The 19,009-nt window shown below is 44.1% G+C and overlaps 1 protein-coding gene across 1 annotated transcript; it reads left to right on the forward strand.

Annotated features, from left to right (window-relative positions):
• Nucleotides 1-3,021: 3,021 nt before the first annotated feature.
• On the forward strand, nucleotides 3,022-11,429 carry LOC140190790 (phospholipase A2, minor isoenzyme-like). Its single transcript, XM_072247627.1, has 4 exons — nucleotides 3,022-3,055; nucleotides 3,154-3,313; nucleotides 4,005-4,129; nucleotides 11,311-11,429. Exons 1-4 carry the CDS (start codon nucleotides 3,022-3,024, stop codon nucleotides 11,427-11,429), a joined length of 438 nt encoding a protein of 145 aa, XP_072103728.1.
• The last annotated feature ends 7,580 nt before the right edge of the window (nucleotides 11,430-19,009 follow it).

Genomic DNA, 19,009 nt, shown 5'->3' on the forward strand with positions numbered 1-19,009 from the left:
GTTGGCAGATTTGAAGTTCAGCTGTCTGTCCCTGCTCCCAAGTAGAAACTTTGAACCTCACCCAAACAGGGTCAAACATACAGTGGTAGGTTGGGGTAGGGAAAGGGAACGTTCTGAGGTTTGGAAGCCCAAAGCTGCATCATAGAATGTAAACTGCAGGGAGTGAAGAGCCACATTTCCTTTTGTGTATTGCAGATGAAGTAATTCTGTGAGTATTGAGGAGAAGTGACAGGGAAGAATGGAGAGGAAGGTGACACAACCACAGTCATTAATTTACCAAATTCCATGGTGGAACATCCAGTCCATCAGGACTCAGAGTGTCAGTCTACAGTGATCCAGATCAGAAACATTGAATAGGCTCCAGAGCATCAGTCAGCTCTCCCATCCAGGATGGGCAAGTTGATTCCGATCACGTAGATGGACTGCTTCAAGTATCAGCAGAGTTGTGTCTCACATGAGAATATTTCTCCTGTTGTTCCTTGTGCCACCTTGGTCAACATAATGTCTTCACTTCCCTGGTCTTCTCCTGGCCTGGTCTGCCCTGATCCTTCAGGCTGTATTCCCCATTCGTCATCGGCAGTGGAGAATCAGAGGGACGAAGTGAACATTCATCATTAGTGGATGGTCTGGTGCCCCAACACTGCGTGTGGGACTGGGAAAAGGTTGAATCATGTGGCTACACTCTCTATAGTTCCTGATGGGACTGCACTGGGTTAGCAATGACACAGATGTTGTTATTTGGTTTCCACTCCGGCCATCTTGTCTACCAGGGAGTAAACTGTGCTCATTTAGGCAAATCCAGTTTCCTTACCACAGCCGTCTTCAGTGACGACAGGAGAAACAACTCTCTCTCGGGGTTCTCACAGTCAGCAATGAATTGCTCTTCTTTGGTGCAACTCTATTATGTTTTGTTTCCAGTGCTCCTTCGCAGTTCTTGAATCAGAATCAGGTTTATTATCACGGACGTACGTCGTACAGTATATATGTCAGATGTCATGGTCAACCTCTCAAAACACCAAAACACTTCATCACAGTGGATGTGAGTGAAGGACTTGATGAAGTCCCTCATTTATTCTATTGTGGTTGTTGGATTTTCTGAGTATGCCCACAAGAAAATGAATCTCCGGCTTGTATATAGTGTGTATATATATATATACTTTGAACTTTGAAATTTAATAGCTACGTACAAGACTTAAGATCTTGGCTTAAGTTTCGGACAATAAAATGGGTATACCCGATATCATCACATTCACTCCTGACATAGTTTCAGTTCTGCCTCCCCATGTCCTAGGGTGTGGAGTGTGTGTGGTCACACATTTGGATGCTTAATGCTCTGTTAAACTGATGTGAAGATTGGTGCCCTGTGGGTCTCTTTATGCCCCAACAGGGCTGTCAAACTGCTCCTTTGTGATACCCTCCCTCAATTTGACAATAAAGTTGCAAGGGTCAAGTTTTGATCAGTCAGTTTCGGGCACGTGCTGAGATGAGGGCAATTTAGGTTTCAGTGGGTGATATTTGTTGGACCTGTCCCCCAAACACTCTCTGGAAAGTGGAGCTGGAGGAAGGAGGGTGGGAGGGGTTCTTTTATTGATGGGGTTACCACCATGGTCACCAATCCCCAGGAAGAGCACCTCCTCCCTCTCCATCCCTCCATGACTCTTCCCGTTCACACCTGAAAGTTGCTTAACCTTTAGGTCACAGAAAATGAGGCTCCATCATCATTACAGCTGCCATTCAGTGACAATATTCCTCTTACACGTTTGACCCCAATTGGTCGAGGTTCACATTGTGCTCAGGAGTTCGGGTGAAGCAGGAAATATAGCTTATGACCTGTTCAGCCCAATACCTCAAACACCAACCCAACACCCCGACAATTCCCACCTTCACCTTCATTTCATCCCATTGTAAATCAACATTTTCTCACAAGTCAGCCAGAAAACCCAGTGCTTCAACTTTGGTTGTTTCAGAACAAATTCTGATTCTTATTGGTCAGAACTATTCATTTATGTTCGGTGAGATAAAGCTGAGCAGGTGTGTGCATTTGCATGGAATGAGATCCTAGATCTTCTTCAGCAGAATGAGGGATTTGCATTTTATTAATATCCAGTATGTATGGTGAACTGTTTATATGGAGCTGTGCGTGACTGGAATGGAATTTTGATCAATTCCTCTGAATTGATTAGTATAGATAATTTACTAATAAAAAAATTGTGTTCTTATTATTGAGGGAGAAGGTCAAAAGCCAAGCAGGTGCTTTACACCAGGAATCAGTCTACATGATGGAAGACTGTTAAAAGCTTAATTTTTCAGTGAATTGAAACAAGGTCGTCAAAGAAAAAGAAGAATGCAAAATGGCTGGGGCTCAGACACATATCTTAACGTCTGAAATCTGTAGGAATGCTGGAAGTTATTAATCCTGCAGACACATCCGGACACCCGAAATCAAACAAAACTCAATGGTCTTCATGTTTTGTCATTTTCCAATCTCTGGTTCTGAAACCTCTCATGCAACTCGCAGGGCAAGTCTCACAGTGACTCGTCTCATTTTCAGAGATATCACCACATCCTCGCCATATTGTGATACCAATTATCGAGAGTTCGTGCCGTGACAATTCCCCCCATCACCCCGTCTCGTTCTGTATTCAGAGTCTATGTTTCAATCAGTGAGACCCATCATGAGCGCACCTGACGTAGTTACACTCACTCATAACAGAACACAGTCTCACACACACACACACACACTCATACATGTAAATTGACAGACACACACACACACACACACACACACACACACACACACACACACACACACACACACACACACACACACACACACACACACACTGAGAAGAGCTGGAAGCAGTCAGGATTGGCTCCGTCTCTCCAGCTCAGTCAAATAGAGACCAGCTGTATCAACATGAGAGTTTGTCTTTATCTTATCCATGTTATCAGCTCCCAATATATAATCCAGGGACTGAACCTCACAAGTGTGATTTCCAGGACAGGGAAGAGCAACCAACAATGTTGGGCGTGTTTGTCCTGCTTCTGCTCTCAGGTAAGGAGACTCTCCTCGAGTGAGCCTTACTTTGATGTTGGTTGCTTCATGTTCTAACCTGTTTGTGTGTCTGTCTGTTCCTCTCTCTCCTGATGTAGCTGGTGCTGGGAGCACTTCCATTGAGTCCAGGAATCTTTATCAGTTCAATAAAATGATTAAATGTACCAACCCAGGCGTCATCCCACGACTAAGATTCAATAACTACGGCTGTTACTGTGGATATGGTGGATCTGGGACACCAGTGGATGACCTTGACCGGTAGGTGGACAGACGATCTCTACAGAGCCAGTTACCGTCCGTTGGAGTCCAGGGACAGGGAAATCTTCTCATTCATTGTCAGAGGCAGCAGGATTGCATCTTCACTGAAGTCCCAGTGATGGAACAGAGGGTAGTGCTGGGTTTGCAGTGCCACCGGTCTGTACAGGAGTTCAGGACTGTGTAGTGGAACACAGCAAGGACAGAGCAGCTGCTCCCAGGGAGGATTCTGTCCTTCTGGAGGATTCAACAGGGGGTTCGATCATGGCAGCACAAGAGAGAACCATGACACAGTAGCTACGTTAGTAACGGAGCGAGGAAGGGAAGGAGAGAGGGCAACCAGCTGGTCGATCAGTCTGTTGCTTGTTGTTGGGTGTTGAACACACACAATCCATAGAAAAAGGGAAAAACTAAACATTGGTCACCTTCTCAGGTCTATTGTGGTCATGTCACTTGGAGGAATTCTTTTCCACATTCCTGCCTGAGTCCTCACAGATCCTGATTCTACATCCCACTGTGAAGTTCCTCCCCAACTCCCTGGTACGATATGAGCCTGCTCAGTTACCCTCAGCTCAGATCACCTCCTGACTCTTAGCTCTACATGGGAAGTGTGTGACACTGGAGGCTGATGTAACAGTGTTCTGTTAACTCTAGTCCATGAGTTTTCTACTAAACGTTATCTGTGATTTTACAGGTGCTGCCAGACCCATGACAACTGTTATGGTGATGCTGAGGAAAAAGAGAAGTGCACATTTCTCTATTCACCCAAAATAATATATTACAAGTACAGCTGCTCAAGCGGGAAAATCGAATGTGATAGTGAGTATCATCGGAGAGTGTCTCATTGCCTTATGTATATCCTTGTTTCCATGGTCAGCAACTTTGGTCCATCCCTCATCGCCTTTGTGAAGGTGCTGGTGAGCTGCCATCTTGAACTACTGGAGTTGCCCTGGTGATGGTTCTCCCACAATGCTCTTGTGCTGAAGCTCCAGCATTCAGACCCAGTGATGATGGAGGAACAGGTTATGTTCCATGTCTGGATGGTGTGAGACTTGCAGGGACCTGTATGTGATGCTGATCTCTGTCTCTCTAGATGGTAAAGGCTATTGGTCTGGGAGATTTAGCTGAGATACACTGGCTGCTGAATTATACAATAGCACAGAATGCTGATAGTGGATATTGCTAGAGATCATTTCATTTGGTTTATTATTGTCGCAGGTAACAGGCCACAGTGAAAAGCTTTGTTTTTCCTGCCATCCATACAGACAGAGTTGCAATGAAATCAGTTCCTTTGTCACTAGTAATGACGAGCTCCTTCTGTGTTTGGGAGCTGCACTCACCCAGGTACTGGGGCGATATCCCACTCCTGGCTGATGGTGGAAAGGCTTCAGGCAGTAAGACATCAATCACTTCTTATGGGATGTTTAAGTTCTGACCTGCTCTTGGAACTACTCGTTAACGCATCTTGGTGAATTATATGTGAGGGTCACCAGTGAACCCCAGTGCAAAATCACAGAGACTCTGGCAATTCAAACACAACAACAGATTTAAGACAGAAAGTAAGCAAGAAAACTAACAAGAACTCAGGCAAGCTATGCAGAATCCTGACAAACAGAAATCACTCAGATTCACAGAAGAACTCGGACAGAGTTTCACCAGACAAGGGCCCACAATGACTGAGCAAAGAGGGGCTGGACAGTTCCCCTGACATACACCCTGGAGCACATAGGAATTCAGAACAGCCCGGGAGCCCAGGCAAAACATTAACCCCCAAGTCAACGACTACACTGAAAGACAGAGAAAATCCTGTGCTGACTCAGTTACCCAAATTGAATAAAAATGATAAATGCAAGGAGAGCGTCTGATCCCAAACGAGACACCTGCAATACAAAGTGAGTGAGTTCTAAGAAAAATAATTAGAATCTGAATCGGAATCAGGTTTAATATCACCAGCACATGTTGTGGAATTTGTTAACTTTACAGCAGCAGTACAATGAAATACACGATAAATAAATATACAGAAAAAATATGAGTAACATTAAGTATATATGTCTAATAAACTCTTCTTGGACTTCTAGCCAAGTACAGGTATCAATTATATCTGACGTCATCAAAACATCAGTGATAATCAATACCGATACCCAGCTGGAAGCCCAAGAAGAGTTTATTCATCATATATGCCGGGAAAGCACGAGGTGCTTTTCTTTTATACACATGTCTATTAAATAATTGAGGTAAAACACGTAGTGCAAAATAACAGAAATAAAGAAGTAGTGAGGTGGTGTTCACGGGTTCAATGTCCATTTAGAAATTGGATGGCAGAGGGGAAGAAACTGTTCCTGAATTGCTGAGTGTGTGTCTTCAGGCTTCTGTAGCTCCTCCGTGATGGTAACAATGAGGAGAGGGCATGTCCTGGGTGATGGGGTCCTTAATAATGGATGCCACCTTCCTGGGGCATCGCTCTTGAAGATGTCTTGGATACTACAGAGGCTGGTACGCATGACGGAGCTGATTAATTCTACAGGTTTCTGCAACTTAATTCGATCTTGTGCAGTAGCCCCCTCCCACATACCAGACGGTGATGCAGACAGTCAGAACACTTGGACAAATGTTTGAGTGTTTTAGTTGACAAACCAAATTTTCTCAAACTCCGAATGAAATATAGCTGCTGTCTTGCCTTCTGTGGTTAAGAAAGCATACTGTGCATTGGCCTTCATCAATCATGGGATTGAGTTTAGGAGCTGAGAGATAATGTTGCAGCTATATAGGACCCTGGTCAGACCCCACTTGGAGTACTGTGCTCAGTTCTAGTCACCTCACTACAGGAAGGATGTGGAAACCATCGAAAGGGTGCTGAGGAGATTTACAAGGATGTGGCCTGGATTGGGGAGCATGCCTTATGAGAATAGTTTGAGTGAATGTGGCCTTTTCCCCTTGCAGAAAGGGAGGATGAGAGGTGACCTGATAGAGGTGTAGAAGATGATGAGAGGCATTGATTGTGTAGATAGTCAGAGGCTTTTTCCCAGGGTTGAGATGGCTAACACGAGAGGGCACAGTTTTAAGGTGCTTGGAAGTAGGTACAGAGGAGATGTCAGGAGTAAGTTTTTTACGCAGAGAGTGGTGAGTGCGTGGAATGGGCTGCCGGCGATGGTGGTGGAGGCGGATACAATAGGGTCTTTTAAGAGACTCCTGGGCAGGTACATGGAGTTAGAAAAATAGAGGCCTACGGGTAACCCTAGGTAATTTCTAAGCTAAGAACATGTTCGGCACAGCTTTATGGACAGAGGGCCTGTATTGTACTATAGAGTTTCTATGTTTCTAAGTTTCTATGTTTCTATGTTCTCTATAGCTGCATCAAAATGTAGTGACCTGGTTAAGACCTCAGAGATATTGACACCCAGGAACTTGAAATTGCCCGTTTTCTCCATTCCTGATACATACAGAAATAAACTGAATGGCAGTAATTACATATATGTTTATTAAATAGTTAAATTAAATACGTAGTACAAAAAAAGGAATTAAAAAAGTAATGGGGTAGTGTTCATAAGTTTAATGTCCATTTAGAAATCAGATGGCAGAGAGAAAGAAGCTGCTCTTGAAGTGTGTGCCTTCAGGCTTCTGTACCTCCTTCCTGACGGTGACAATGAGAAGAGGGCATGTACTGGGTGGTGAGGATCCTTAATACTGGACAACTCCTTCCTGAGGCAGCTTATGGGACATAAAGGGTAACCAATCCAAGGAAGTCTGAATACCTGAGAAAAAACAACCCACATACTAACTGAAAAAAAATTTAAACGAGCCCCGGTTGTGATATTATGATTCCAGAACAGTGATGTTGGGGCCAAAGAGATGGTAATGACTGAAGATCAGTGGATGGAAAGGTCCCAGAGGAAATTTCAAGAGGCAGCATATACCAGCCTTTGATCTGGAAAACTGATGAGGGATAGTTTGCATAGTTTTCTACTTGTGAAATTGTGTTGTGATGGAATTTTTGGAGTGGTTATGTTGATGATTGAAAGGAAGGAATGTCATGAAATTTAGCAAGGCCTTTGACATGGTCCCGCAGACTGAGGAGTGTCCTTACAGAGGTTTATAGAATAATGAGAGGCATAGATAAAATAAACAATCACAGCCGTTTTCCAAGGCAGAAAAGTCTAAAACTAGAGGTCTAGGTTTAATGTGGGAGTAGAAAAAGATTTAAAAGGAACAACTTGTTCACCCAGAGGCTGCTGGGTATGTAGAAGGTGCAAAGGAGATGGGAACAATTACAATGTTTCAAAGATAGTTGGAAAGCTTTAGAGGAATCTGGGCCAAGTGCAGGCAGATGGGATAGCATAGAAAGACAGTGGGTCAGCATGGATGAGTTGGGCCGAAGAGCCTGGCTCAGAGCTGCAAAACCTTTTCGACTCTAGGGACGTGAAAGATGGCTGAATTACGCTCCTTATTTGAAGATGGTTATTGTCTGACACGTGTGTGTTGTTAATGTTACTCACCAGCTAGTGGTCAGGGACCAGATATTGCTGGATCATATGCAGAGAGCAAATTATGAACTGAGTATTATTGATGAGTAATTTATAATTATCATGGAAAAGGATAGAATCAAAGAGGACAGGAAAATTTTTAATTGGGGAAAGGCAAATTATGAGGCTATAAGTCTAGAACTTGCGGATGTGAATTGGGATGATGTTTTTGCAGGGAAATGTACTATGGACATGTGGTCGATGTTTAGAGATCTCTTGCGGGATGTAAGGGATAAATTTGTCCCGGTGAGGAAGATAAAGAATGGTAGGGTGAAGGAACCATGGGTGACAAGTGAGGTGGAAAATCTAGTCAGGAGGAAGAAGGCAGCATACATGTTTTTGCAGGGAAATGTACTATGGACATGTGGTCGATGTTTAGAGATCTCTTGCGGGATGTAAGGGATAAATTTGTCCCGGTGAGGAAGATAAAGAATGGTAGGGTGAAGGAACCATGGGTGACAAGTGAGGTGGAAAATCTAGTCAGGAGGAAGAAGGCAGCATACATGAGGTTTAGGAAGCAAGAATCAGATGGCTCTATTAAGGAATATAGGGAAGCAAGAAAGGAGCTTAAGAAGGGGCTGAGAAGAGCAAGAAGGGGGCATGCGAAGGTCTTGGCGAGTAGGGTAAAGGAAAACCCCAAGGCATTCTTCAATTATGTGAAGAAAAAAAGGATGACAGGGGTGAAGGTAGGACCGATTAGAGATAAAGGTGGGAAGATGTGCCTGGAGGCTGTGGAAGTGGGCGAGGTCCTCAATGAGTACTTCTCTTTGGTATTCACCAATGAGAGGGAACTTGATGATGGTAAGGACAATATGAGTGAGGTTGATGTTCTGGAGCATGCTGATATTAAGGGAGAGGAGGTGTTGGAGTTGTTAAAATACATTAGGACAGATGAGTTCCCGGGGCCTGATGGAATATTCCCCAGGCTGCTCCACGAGGCGAGAGAAGAGATTGCTGAGCCTCTGGCTAGGATCTTTATGTCCTCGTTGTCCACGGGAATGGTACCGGAGGATTGGAGGGAGGTGAATGTTGTTCCCTTGTTCAAAAAAGGTAGTAGGGATAGTCCGGGTAATTAAAGACCAGTGAGCCTTACGTCTGTGGTGGGAAAGCTGTTGGAAAAGATTCTTAGAGATAGGATCTATAGGCATTTAGAGAATCATGGTCTGATCAGGGACAGTCAGCATGGCTTTGTGAAGGGCAGATCGTGTCTAACAAGCCTGATAGAGTTCTTTGAGGAGGTGACCAGGTATATAGATGAGGGTAGTGCAGTGGATGTGATCTATATGGATTTTAGTAAGGCATTTGACAAGGTTCCACACGGTAGACTTATTCAGAAAGTTAGAAGGCATGGGATCCAGGGGAGTTTGGCCAGGTGGATTCAGAATTGGCTTGCCTGCAGAAGGCAGAGGGTGGTGGTGGAGGGAGTACATTCAGATTGGAGGATTGTGACTAGTGGTGTCCAACAAGGATCTGTTCTGGGACCTCTACTTTTCGTGATTTTTATTAACGACCTGGATGTGGGGGTAGAAGGGTGGGTTGGCAAGTTTGCAGACGACACAAAGATTGGTGGTGTTGTAGATAGTGTAGAGGATTGTCAAAGGTTGCAGAGAGACATTGATAGGATGCAGAAGTGGGCTGAGAAGTGGCAGATGGAGTTCAACCCGGAGAAGTGTGAGGTGGTACACTTTGGAAGGACAAACTCCAAGGCAGAGTACAAAGTAAATGGCAGGATACTTGGTAGTGTGGAGGAGCAGAGGGATCTCGGGGTACATGTCTGAAAGTTGCCTCACAGGTGGATAGGGTAGTTAAGAAAGCTTATGGGGTGTTAGCTTTCATAAGTCGAGGGATGGAGGTTAAGAGTCACGAGGTAATGATGCAGCTCTATAAAACTCTGGTTAGGCCACACTTGGAGTATTATGTCCAGTTCTGGTCACCTCACTATAAGAAGGATGTGGAAGCATTGGAAAGGGTACAGAGGAGATTTACCAGGATGCTGCCTGGTTTAGAGAGTATGCATTATGATCAGAGATTAAGGGAGCTAGGGCTTTACTCTTTGGGGAGAAGGAGGATGAGAGGAGACATGATAGAGGTGTACAAGATAATAAGAGAAATAGATAGAGTAGATAGCCAGCGCCTCTTCTCCAGGGCACCACTGCTCAATACAAGAGGACATGGCTTTAAGGTAAGGGGTGGGAAGTTCAAGGGGGATATTAGATGAAGGTTTTTTACTCGGAGAGTGGTTGGTGCGTGGAATGCACTGCCTGAGTCAGTGGTGGAGGCAGATACACTAGTGAAGTTTAAGAGACTACAGGACAGGTATATGGAGAAATCTAAGGTGGGGGCTTATATGGGAGGCAGGGTTTGAGGGTCGGCACAACATTGTGGGCCAAAGGGCCTGTACTGTGCTGTACTATTCTATGTTCTATGTATAAGTACCGTCTGGTAGCACTGACACAATCAAAAAGCATTTGAAATAGTAGATTGAGTAAATATTTCCTGACATATTTCAATATTCCCAGATTCCTACAATTTCCCAAATTTAATCAGCTTCAGTTTTGAGTGAATTCATGGCATCCACAGCCCTCTGGCACAGGATCTTCCCCCAGTTTGAACCCTCAATGGCTTGCCCTTAATCTGCGCCAGTGACCCCTGGTTCTATTTCCCATCAGTACAGGAAACACCTTCTCCATATCTGTCCTGTGATCCTTGCTGTGGTTTCAAAATTCACCCACAGAAAATGGATTCAGATGAATAAAAGGAGGAATATTTTTGCATCACTTCACCTCAGCATTTTACAGAATGCAATAGAAATGTTGTGACCAGTTTGATTGCAGCAAGATCCTAATGGAACCACGAGCAGATAAAATATCTGAGCTGATATTTGCAGGACAATTCTGATCACATTAAAAGAAGGTTCTCCCAAGCTCTTTTGTTACATACAATCTCCTCACTAGACAGATGAAAAATACGCTCAGTTTAACAGTCAGGAGAGAGATGGAGTCACTTCTCCCTCAGGAGCACAGTGGAATATCAGTCTTGCAGTTTGTGTTAATGCCACTGCAGTGGGACTGAAACCTCAGAGTCAGAGGCAAGATCCAAGGCTGCTGCTTGGAGCCACTCAGTGGTGAAGGGCTAGGGGGTCACCAGGGACTTTTCTAGAATTCTAGATTCAGCTATGATAGTGGTGTAGATCTTCATAGGATTTGTTATTCTGATGTCAATGCATGTCTGACATCAGTTTAAAAGCATCCATTGACTCTAGAAATGATGAGGTCATCACAATGAAATTAAAAACCCAAATTACAATTAACCCAAACTATTTACAGAACATTAATATAAAGATAAGAATGTTGCACATAATATATAGATGGAAGCTGAAATATCAAAATATATTAAAATATAAAAATATCTTTCATTCCTTCATAATCCAAAGCAAATATCATTAATATAATGGATTATTTTGAATATGCTTCCTTTCAGGTGGTAATGGTCACTGCGCGAAGTTTGTCTGTGAATGTGATCGAAATGCGGCCATCTGCTTCTCGAAAGCAAAATACAACCCTGAGAATAAAGGCATCAGTCAATCTCGCTGCAAATAGGAGGTCGATCTGACCATGTGGTTATGATTTTTCTTGACTTTATCTAACAAATACTTTCCTTCCAAATTGTGTCATCTGTTTTATTTCCAGGAACTCAAACATCTTTGAACTCCATATTAACTATGATACTATAATCAATAATCTGATTTAAATCCAACACTCCCTATCCTGTCTTACATTATTTGTGCCACTCAGAAAGATAAAGCTCTTCATCACTTTAATCTCTCTCCCAATGAAAGCACATACTGGTTACTTTATAAACCAAAATCTGAAAGTATCATGTCCATTTTGCCGATATTTTCACTAAAATATCAATGCTGCAGCACGTGGGAATCCAATTGAACAACCAGGAATAAATTTAATTGGGATGATAATCATTCCCTCAACCCAGGCTTTTCTTAAAGCCTCAGCTGTGGAACCTGAGGAAAAATCTGTTCACATCAAGGTGATGAAAACTTTGGGATGGCCCACAACAGATGCTCAGTTGGTTCCTTACAGGGCGTCTAAACACAATAACGATTGGAAGCTGCACTTGGAAATCCAGTTGTGATTATACTCGGAGATTGTTTGCAATGACGTTGCTGGTGGCACTCATAATATTAAGGTGATGGGCAGGTATCTTCTATAATCAATTAAACCTGATTTGAGAGCATTGAAACATGCCTGGCGTCTCACTCTTGTATCACACCACATGTACCACAACGAGGAAAACCAGTCAAAGCACGGGAAGCACAGGCTGGGACTTCTCCTGGAGTGTTTCCATCCCACAGGCACAACTCAGACAAAACCTTCACCTATTCCATTACCACCCCTCCCCACTCCCCACCACCCACCACCCATGTGCTTATAAACAAGTAGAGCATCAAATGAATTTCCAACACTGAACCAGAAGTAAGACGGCGGTGATCACATTAATGAGGTTGTACTGCAGGTTCAGAATCAGAATCAGGTTAACATCACCGGCATATGTCATAACTTTACGTCAGCAGTACAATGCCATACATGGTCAATAAATATAGAGAATTAACCTGAGTGGCATTTGGTATCTATATGTCTGTTAAATAGTGAAGGTAAAACAAGTAGTACAAAATACTGTAACAGAAATAACAAAGTAGTGAGGTAGTGTTCATGGGTTCAATGTCCATTGAGGAATCGGGTGGCAGAGGGGAAGAAGCTGTTCCTGAATCGCTGAGTGTGTGCCTTCAGGCTTCTGTATCTCCTTCCCGACAGTAACAGCATGAAGAGGGCATGTCCTGGGTGGTGGGGATTCTCAATGATGGATGCTGCCTTCTCTCAAACTAGCGGGCATAGAATTAAGACAAGAGGGAAAGTGTTAAAGAGGACCTTAGACATCCCTCAGCAAATGGGGTCAATTGGAAGTGGTCAGGCTGTTTAATGCAATGAGTCTAGCGTCTGCCCCATTGGAGTAGGTCAAACATTGACATCTTTCCAAATTCCAGGCAGAGTGCCCTGTTCTGAGGTCCCATTCCCTAATTCCCATTAAGCAATTATCAGGTATTGCATTGCAAGGTTAACAAATTTCACGACATAGGCCGGTGATACTAAACCTGATTCTGGTTGTGAAGCATCTGATGCCTGTCACCTGGTACTTTCATGGAAGAGAACAGAAGTAGGTGACTTCGAGAGCATGTGCAAGGATTCACTCCTGTTTTAGCTTCTGACTGCTGTGGAATTGATGGAGTTACAAATACAGGGAGGGAAAGGGAAAGAGAGAGAGAGGGAGGGAGAGAGATGAAGTGAGAGAGAGAAAGAGAGAGACAGAGAGAAAGAGGGAAGGAGTGAGGGAGAGAGGGAGAGAGATGAAGAGAAAAAGAAAGAAGGGAAGGAAAGGGTGAGGGAGAAAGATACAGATAGAGAGATGAGAGAAAAGAGAAAAATAGACAGCAGGTATTCAAGGCTCATTTCTTCAGCGGTTTGATCAGAGAATGACTGCGTAGGCGCGTGGACATCAGCCAGTGAAACGGTGAGAAGAGTTTAAAAGGATACAGCTTTACAGAGCGTGTGACAGAGTAGAGGGAGACAGAGTAGGAAGGCTTTGGCTCAACAGGGCTTCAGCAATAATGGGTCAAGGCAATGTAGGTTGCCTGTGTAGAATACAGACAGGAAGAATGTGTGTGAACCCGGTGTTCTGTGTTTGGTGTCAGAAGTGGGCAGTCCGGGAGACTCCCAGCCTCCCAGACGGCCACATCTGTGCCAGGTGCATCGAGCTGCAGCTCCTTAGGGACCGTGTTAGGGAACTGGAGATGCAGCTCGATGACCTCCATCTGGTCAGGGAGAGTGAGGAGGTGATAGAGAGGAGCTATAGGCAGTTAGTCACACCGGGGCCTTGGGAGACAGACAAGTAGGTAACAGTCAGGAGAGCAAAGGGCAGGAGTCAGAGGCTAGAGAGAACCCCAGTGGCTGTACCCCTTGACAATAACTACTCCTGTTTGAGTACTGTTGGGGTTAAACTAGTTTAAACTAGTATTGCTGGGGGCATGGGAACCAAACTGAAGAGATGAAGGAAGAGGTGGTTGGCTCACAAATAGAGAAAGCTTGGAGACAGTGTGAGAGGGATGACAGACAGGTGATAGAGAATGGACACAATCAGATGGACAGTTTGAGATGTGTCCATTTTAATGCGAGGGGTATTATGAACAAAGCGGATGAACTAGAGTGTGGATCAGTACTTGGAACTATGATGTTGTGGCTATTTCAGAGACTTGGATGGTGCAGGGGCAGGAATGGATACCTCAAGTGCCAGGCTTTAGATGTTTCTGAAAGGACAGGGAGGGAGGCAAAAGAGGTGTGGTATTGTTGATCAGAGATAGTGTCATGGCTGCAGAAAAGGAGGAAGACATGGAGGGATTGTCTACAAGTCTCTGTGGTGGAAGTCAGGAACAGGAAGAGGTCAATAACTCTACTGGGTATTTTTTATAGACCACCCAATAGTAAAAGGGAAATCGCAGAGCAGATATGGAGACAGATTCTGGAAAGGTGTAATAACAGGGTTGTCAAGGCCGGAGATTTTAATTTCCCAAATATCAATTGGCATGTCCCTAGAGCGAGGGGTTTAGATAGGGTGGAGTTTGTTTGGTATATTCAGGAAGGTTTCTTGACACAATATGTAGATAAGCCTACAAGAGGCTAGGCTGTACTTAATCTGTATTGGGAAATGAACCTGGTCAGGTGTCAGATCTCTCAGTGGGAGAGCATTTTGGAGATAGTGATCACAATTCTATCTCCTTTACCATAGCATTGGAGAGGGATAGGACAGACAAGTTAGGAAAGTTTTTAATTGGAGTAAGGGGAAATATGAGGCCATCAGGTAGGAACTTGGAAGCGTTAATTGGGAACTGATGTTCTCAGGGAAATGTAGGGAAGAAATGTGGCAAATGTTCAGGGGATATTTGCGTGGAGTTGTGCATAAGTACGTTCCAATGAGCCAGGGGCAGGATAGTAGGGTACAAGAACTGTGGTGTACAAAGGCTGTTGTAAATCTAGTCAAGAAGAAAAGAAGAGCTCACGAAAGGTTCAAAAAACTAGGTAATGATAGAGATGTAGAAGATTGTAAGTCTAACAGGAAGCAGCTTAATAATGAAATTAGGAGAGCCAGAAGGTGCCATGAGAAAGCCATAGCGGAGAGGATTAAGGAAAACCCCAGTGGAAAAGTGTGTATGGAACTGGAGGAGATAGCAGAGGTACTTAATGAGTACTTTGCTTCAGTATTCACTGCGGAAAAGGATCCTGGTGATTGTAGGGAAGACTTACAGTGGACTGAAAAGCTTGAACATGGAGATATTAAGAAAGAAGATGTACTGGAGCTTTTGGAAAGCATCAAGTTGGATAAGTCACTGGGACCAGACAAGATGTGCCCCAGGATACTCTGGGAGGTGAGGGAGGAGATTGCTGAGCCTCTGGCAATGATATTTGCATCATCACTGGGGATGGGAGAGGATCTGGAGGATTGGAGGGCTGCAGATGTTATTCCATTATTCAAGAAAGGGAGTAGAGATAGCCCAAGAAATTATAGAACAGTGAGTCTCACTTCAGTGGTTGGTAAGTCGATGGAGGAGACCCTGAGAGGCAGGATTTATGAACATGTGGAGGGGCATAATATGATTAGGAATAGTCAGCATGGTTTTGTCAAAGGCAGGTCATGTCTTACGAGCCTAATTGAATTTTTTGAGGATGTAATTAAACACCTTGATGAAGGTAGAGCAGTAGATGCAGTGTATATGGATTTCAGCAAGGCATTTGACAAGGTATCCCGGGCAAGGCTAATTGAGAAACTTAGGATGCATGGGGTCCAAGGGGACATTGCTTTGTGGATCCAGAAACAGCTTGCCCATGGAAGGCAAAGAGTGGTTGTAGACGGATCTTATTCTGCATGAAGGTCGGTGACCAGTGGTGTGCCTCAGGGATCTGTTTTGGGACCTCTACTCTTCGTGATTTTTATAAGTGACCTGGATGAAGGATTGGAGGGATGGGTCAGTAAATTTGCTGATGACACAAAGGTTAGCATTGTTGTGGATAGTGTGTGTGTGTGTGTGTGTGTGTGTGTGTGTGTGTGTGTGTGTGTATGTGTGTGTGTGTGTGTGTGTGTGTGTGTGTGTGTGTTTCTGTGTGTGTGTGTGTGTGTGTGTATGTTTGTGTGTGTGTGTTTGTGTGTTTGTAGGATAATGTCTCTGTGTTCATGACTGTCTGCATTTGTGTGTTTGTGTGCATGTGTGAGAGTATGTTCTTTATGAGTGTGTGTGACTGATCAAAATGGGATTACGGCTGGTCTCACTGATTGAAACATAGACACTGAATACAGAACGAGACGGGGTGATGGGCTGGAATTGTCACGACACGAACTCTCGATAATTGGTATCACAATATGGCGAGGATGTGGTGATATCTCTGAAAATGAGACGAGTCACTGTGAGACTTGCCCTGCGAGTTGCATGAGGAGGTTTCAGAACCAGAGATTGGAAAATGATAAAACATGAAGACCATTGAGTTTTGTTTGATTTGGGGTGCCTGGATGTGTCGGTAGGATTAATAACCTCCAGCATTCCTACAGATTTCAGACGTTAAGATATGTGTCTGAGCCACAGCCATTTTGCATTCTTCTTTTTCTTTGACGACCTTGTTTCAATTCACTGAAAAGTTAAGCTTTTAACAGTCTTCCATCATGTAGAATGATTCCTGGTGTAAAGCACCTGCTTGACTTTTGACCTTCTCCCTACATCAAAAGAACACAATTTTTTTTATTAGTCAGTTATCTATACTAATCAATTCAGAGGAATTGATCTGAATTCCATTCCAGTCACGCACAGCTCCATATAAACAGTTCCCCATACATACTGGATATAAATAAAATGCAAATCCCTCATTCTGCTGAAGAAGATCTAGAATCTCATTCCATGCAAATGCACACACCTGCTCAGCTTTATCTCACCGAACATAAATGATTAGTTCTGACCAATAAGAATCGGAATTTGTACTGAAACAACCAAAGTTGAAGCACTGGGTTTTTTGGCTGACTTGTGAGAAAATGTTGATTTACAATCGGATGAAATGAGGGTGAAGGTGGGAGTTGCCAGGGTGTTGGGTTGGTGTTTGAGGTATTGGATTGAACAGGTCATAAGCTATATTTCCTGCTTCATCCCAACTCCTGAGCACAATGTGAACCTCGACCAAATGGGGTCAAACTTATAAGACGAAAATTGTCACAGAATGGCAGCTGTAGTGATGATGGAGGCTCATTTTCTGTGCCCTAAAGGTTAAGGAACTTTCAGGTGTGAACGGGAAGAGTCATGGAGGGATGGAGAGGGAGGTGGTGCTCTTCCTGGGGTTTGGTGACTGTGGTGGTGACCCCATCAATAAAAGAACCCCTCCCACCCTCCTTCCTCCAGCTCCACTTTCCAGAGAGTGTTTGGGGACAGGTCCAACAAATATCACCCACTGAAACCTAAATTGCCCCCATCTCAGCACGTGCCCGAAACTGACTGATCAAAACTTGACCCTTGCAACTTTATTGTCAAATTGAGGGAGGGTATCACAAAGGGGCAGTTTGACAGCCCTGTTGGGGCATAAAGAGACCCACAGGGCACCAGTCTTCACATCAGTTTAACAGAGCATTAAGCATCCAAATGTGTGACCCCACACACTCCACACCCTAGGACATGGGGAGGCAGAACCAAAACCATGTCAGGAGTGAATGTGATGATATCGGGTATACCCATTTTATTGTCCTAAACAAGCCAAGATCTTAAGTCTTGTATGTAGCTATTAAATTTCAAAGTTCAAAGTATATATATGCACTATACACAAGCCTGAGATTCATTTTCTTGCGGGCACACTCAGAAAATCCAACAACCACAATAGAATGAATGAGGGACTTCATCAAGTCCTTCGCTCACATCCACTGTGATGAAGTGTGTTGAGAAGTTGACCATGACATCTGACATATATACTGTACGACGTACGTCCGTGATAATAAATCTGATTCTGATTCAAGAACTACAAAGGAGCACTGGAAACAACCCAATCATAATGGAGTTGCACCAAAGAAGAGCAATTCATTGCTGACTGTGAGAACCCCGAGAGAGAGTTGTTTCATCTGTCGTCACTGAAGACGGCTGTGGTAAGGAAACTGGATTTGCCTCAATGAGCATGGTTTACTCCCAGGTAGACAAGATGGCCGGAGTGGAAACCAAGTAACAACATCTGTGTCACTGCTAACCTAGTGCAGTCCCATCAGGAACCATAGAGAGTGTAGCCACATGATTCAACCTATTCTCAGTCCCACACGCAGTGTTGGGGCACCAGACCTTCCACTAACGATGAATGTTCACTTCGTCCCTCTGATTCTCCACTGCTGATGACGAATGGGGAATACAGCCTGAAGGATCAGGGCAGACCAGGCCAGGAGAAGACCAGGGAAGTGAAGACATTATGTTGACCAAGGTGGCACAAGGAACAACAGGAGAAATATTCTGATGTGAGACACAACTCTGCTGACACTTGAAGCAGTCCATCTACGTGATCGGAATGAACTTGCCCATCCTGGATGGGAGAGCTGACTGATGCTCTGGAGCCTATTCAATGTTTCTGATCTGGATCACTGTAGACTGACACTCTGAGTCCTGATGGACTGGATGTTCCACCATGGAACTTGGTAAATTAATGACTGTGGTTGTGTCACCCCCCTCTCCATTCTTCCCTGTCACTTCCCCTCAATACTCACAGAATTACTTCATCTGCAATACACAGAAGGAAATGTGGTTCTTCACTCCCTGTAGTTTCCATTCTATGATGCAGCTTTGGGCTTCCAAACCTCAGAACGTTCCCTTTCCCTACCCCAACCTACCACTGTATGTTTGACCCTGTTTGGGTGAGGTTCAAAGTTTCTACTCGGGAGCAGGGACAGACAGCTGAACTTGAAATCTGCCAAGCAACGGTGTCTGGCAACTCATTCACAGCCCGCACATTTGCCTTTTTATTCCATTATAATCCTTTGTTCTCATGGTGCAGATTATTGCTATCTGACAAACTCAGCAATTCAAATTACATTTTTAGTCAGTGTTCCA

Source organism: Mobula birostris, chromosome 31 (genome assembly GCF_030028105.1).
Source record: "Mobula birostris isolate sMobBir1 chromosome 31, sMobBir1.hap1, whole genome shotgun sequence".
NCBI classification, from domain to species: domain Eukaryota; kingdom Metazoa; phylum Chordata; class Chondrichthyes; order Myliobatiformes; family Myliobatidae; genus Mobula; species Mobula birostris.

Bases quoted from the DNA above. Each gene is read 5' to 3' on its own strand.
- LOC140190790 (XM_072247627.1), top strand. From the start codon at position 3,022: ATGTTGGGCGTGTTTGTCCTGCTTCTGCTCTCAG. The intron at 3,056-3,153 runs GTAAGGAGACTC...CTCCTGATGTAG, and splicing joins TGTCCTGCTTCTGCTCTCAG to CTGGTGCTGGGAGCACTTCC. The intron at 3,314-4,004 runs GTAGGTGGACAG...GTGATTTTACAG, and splicing joins CCAGTGGATGACCTTGACCG to GTGCTGCCAGACCCATGACA.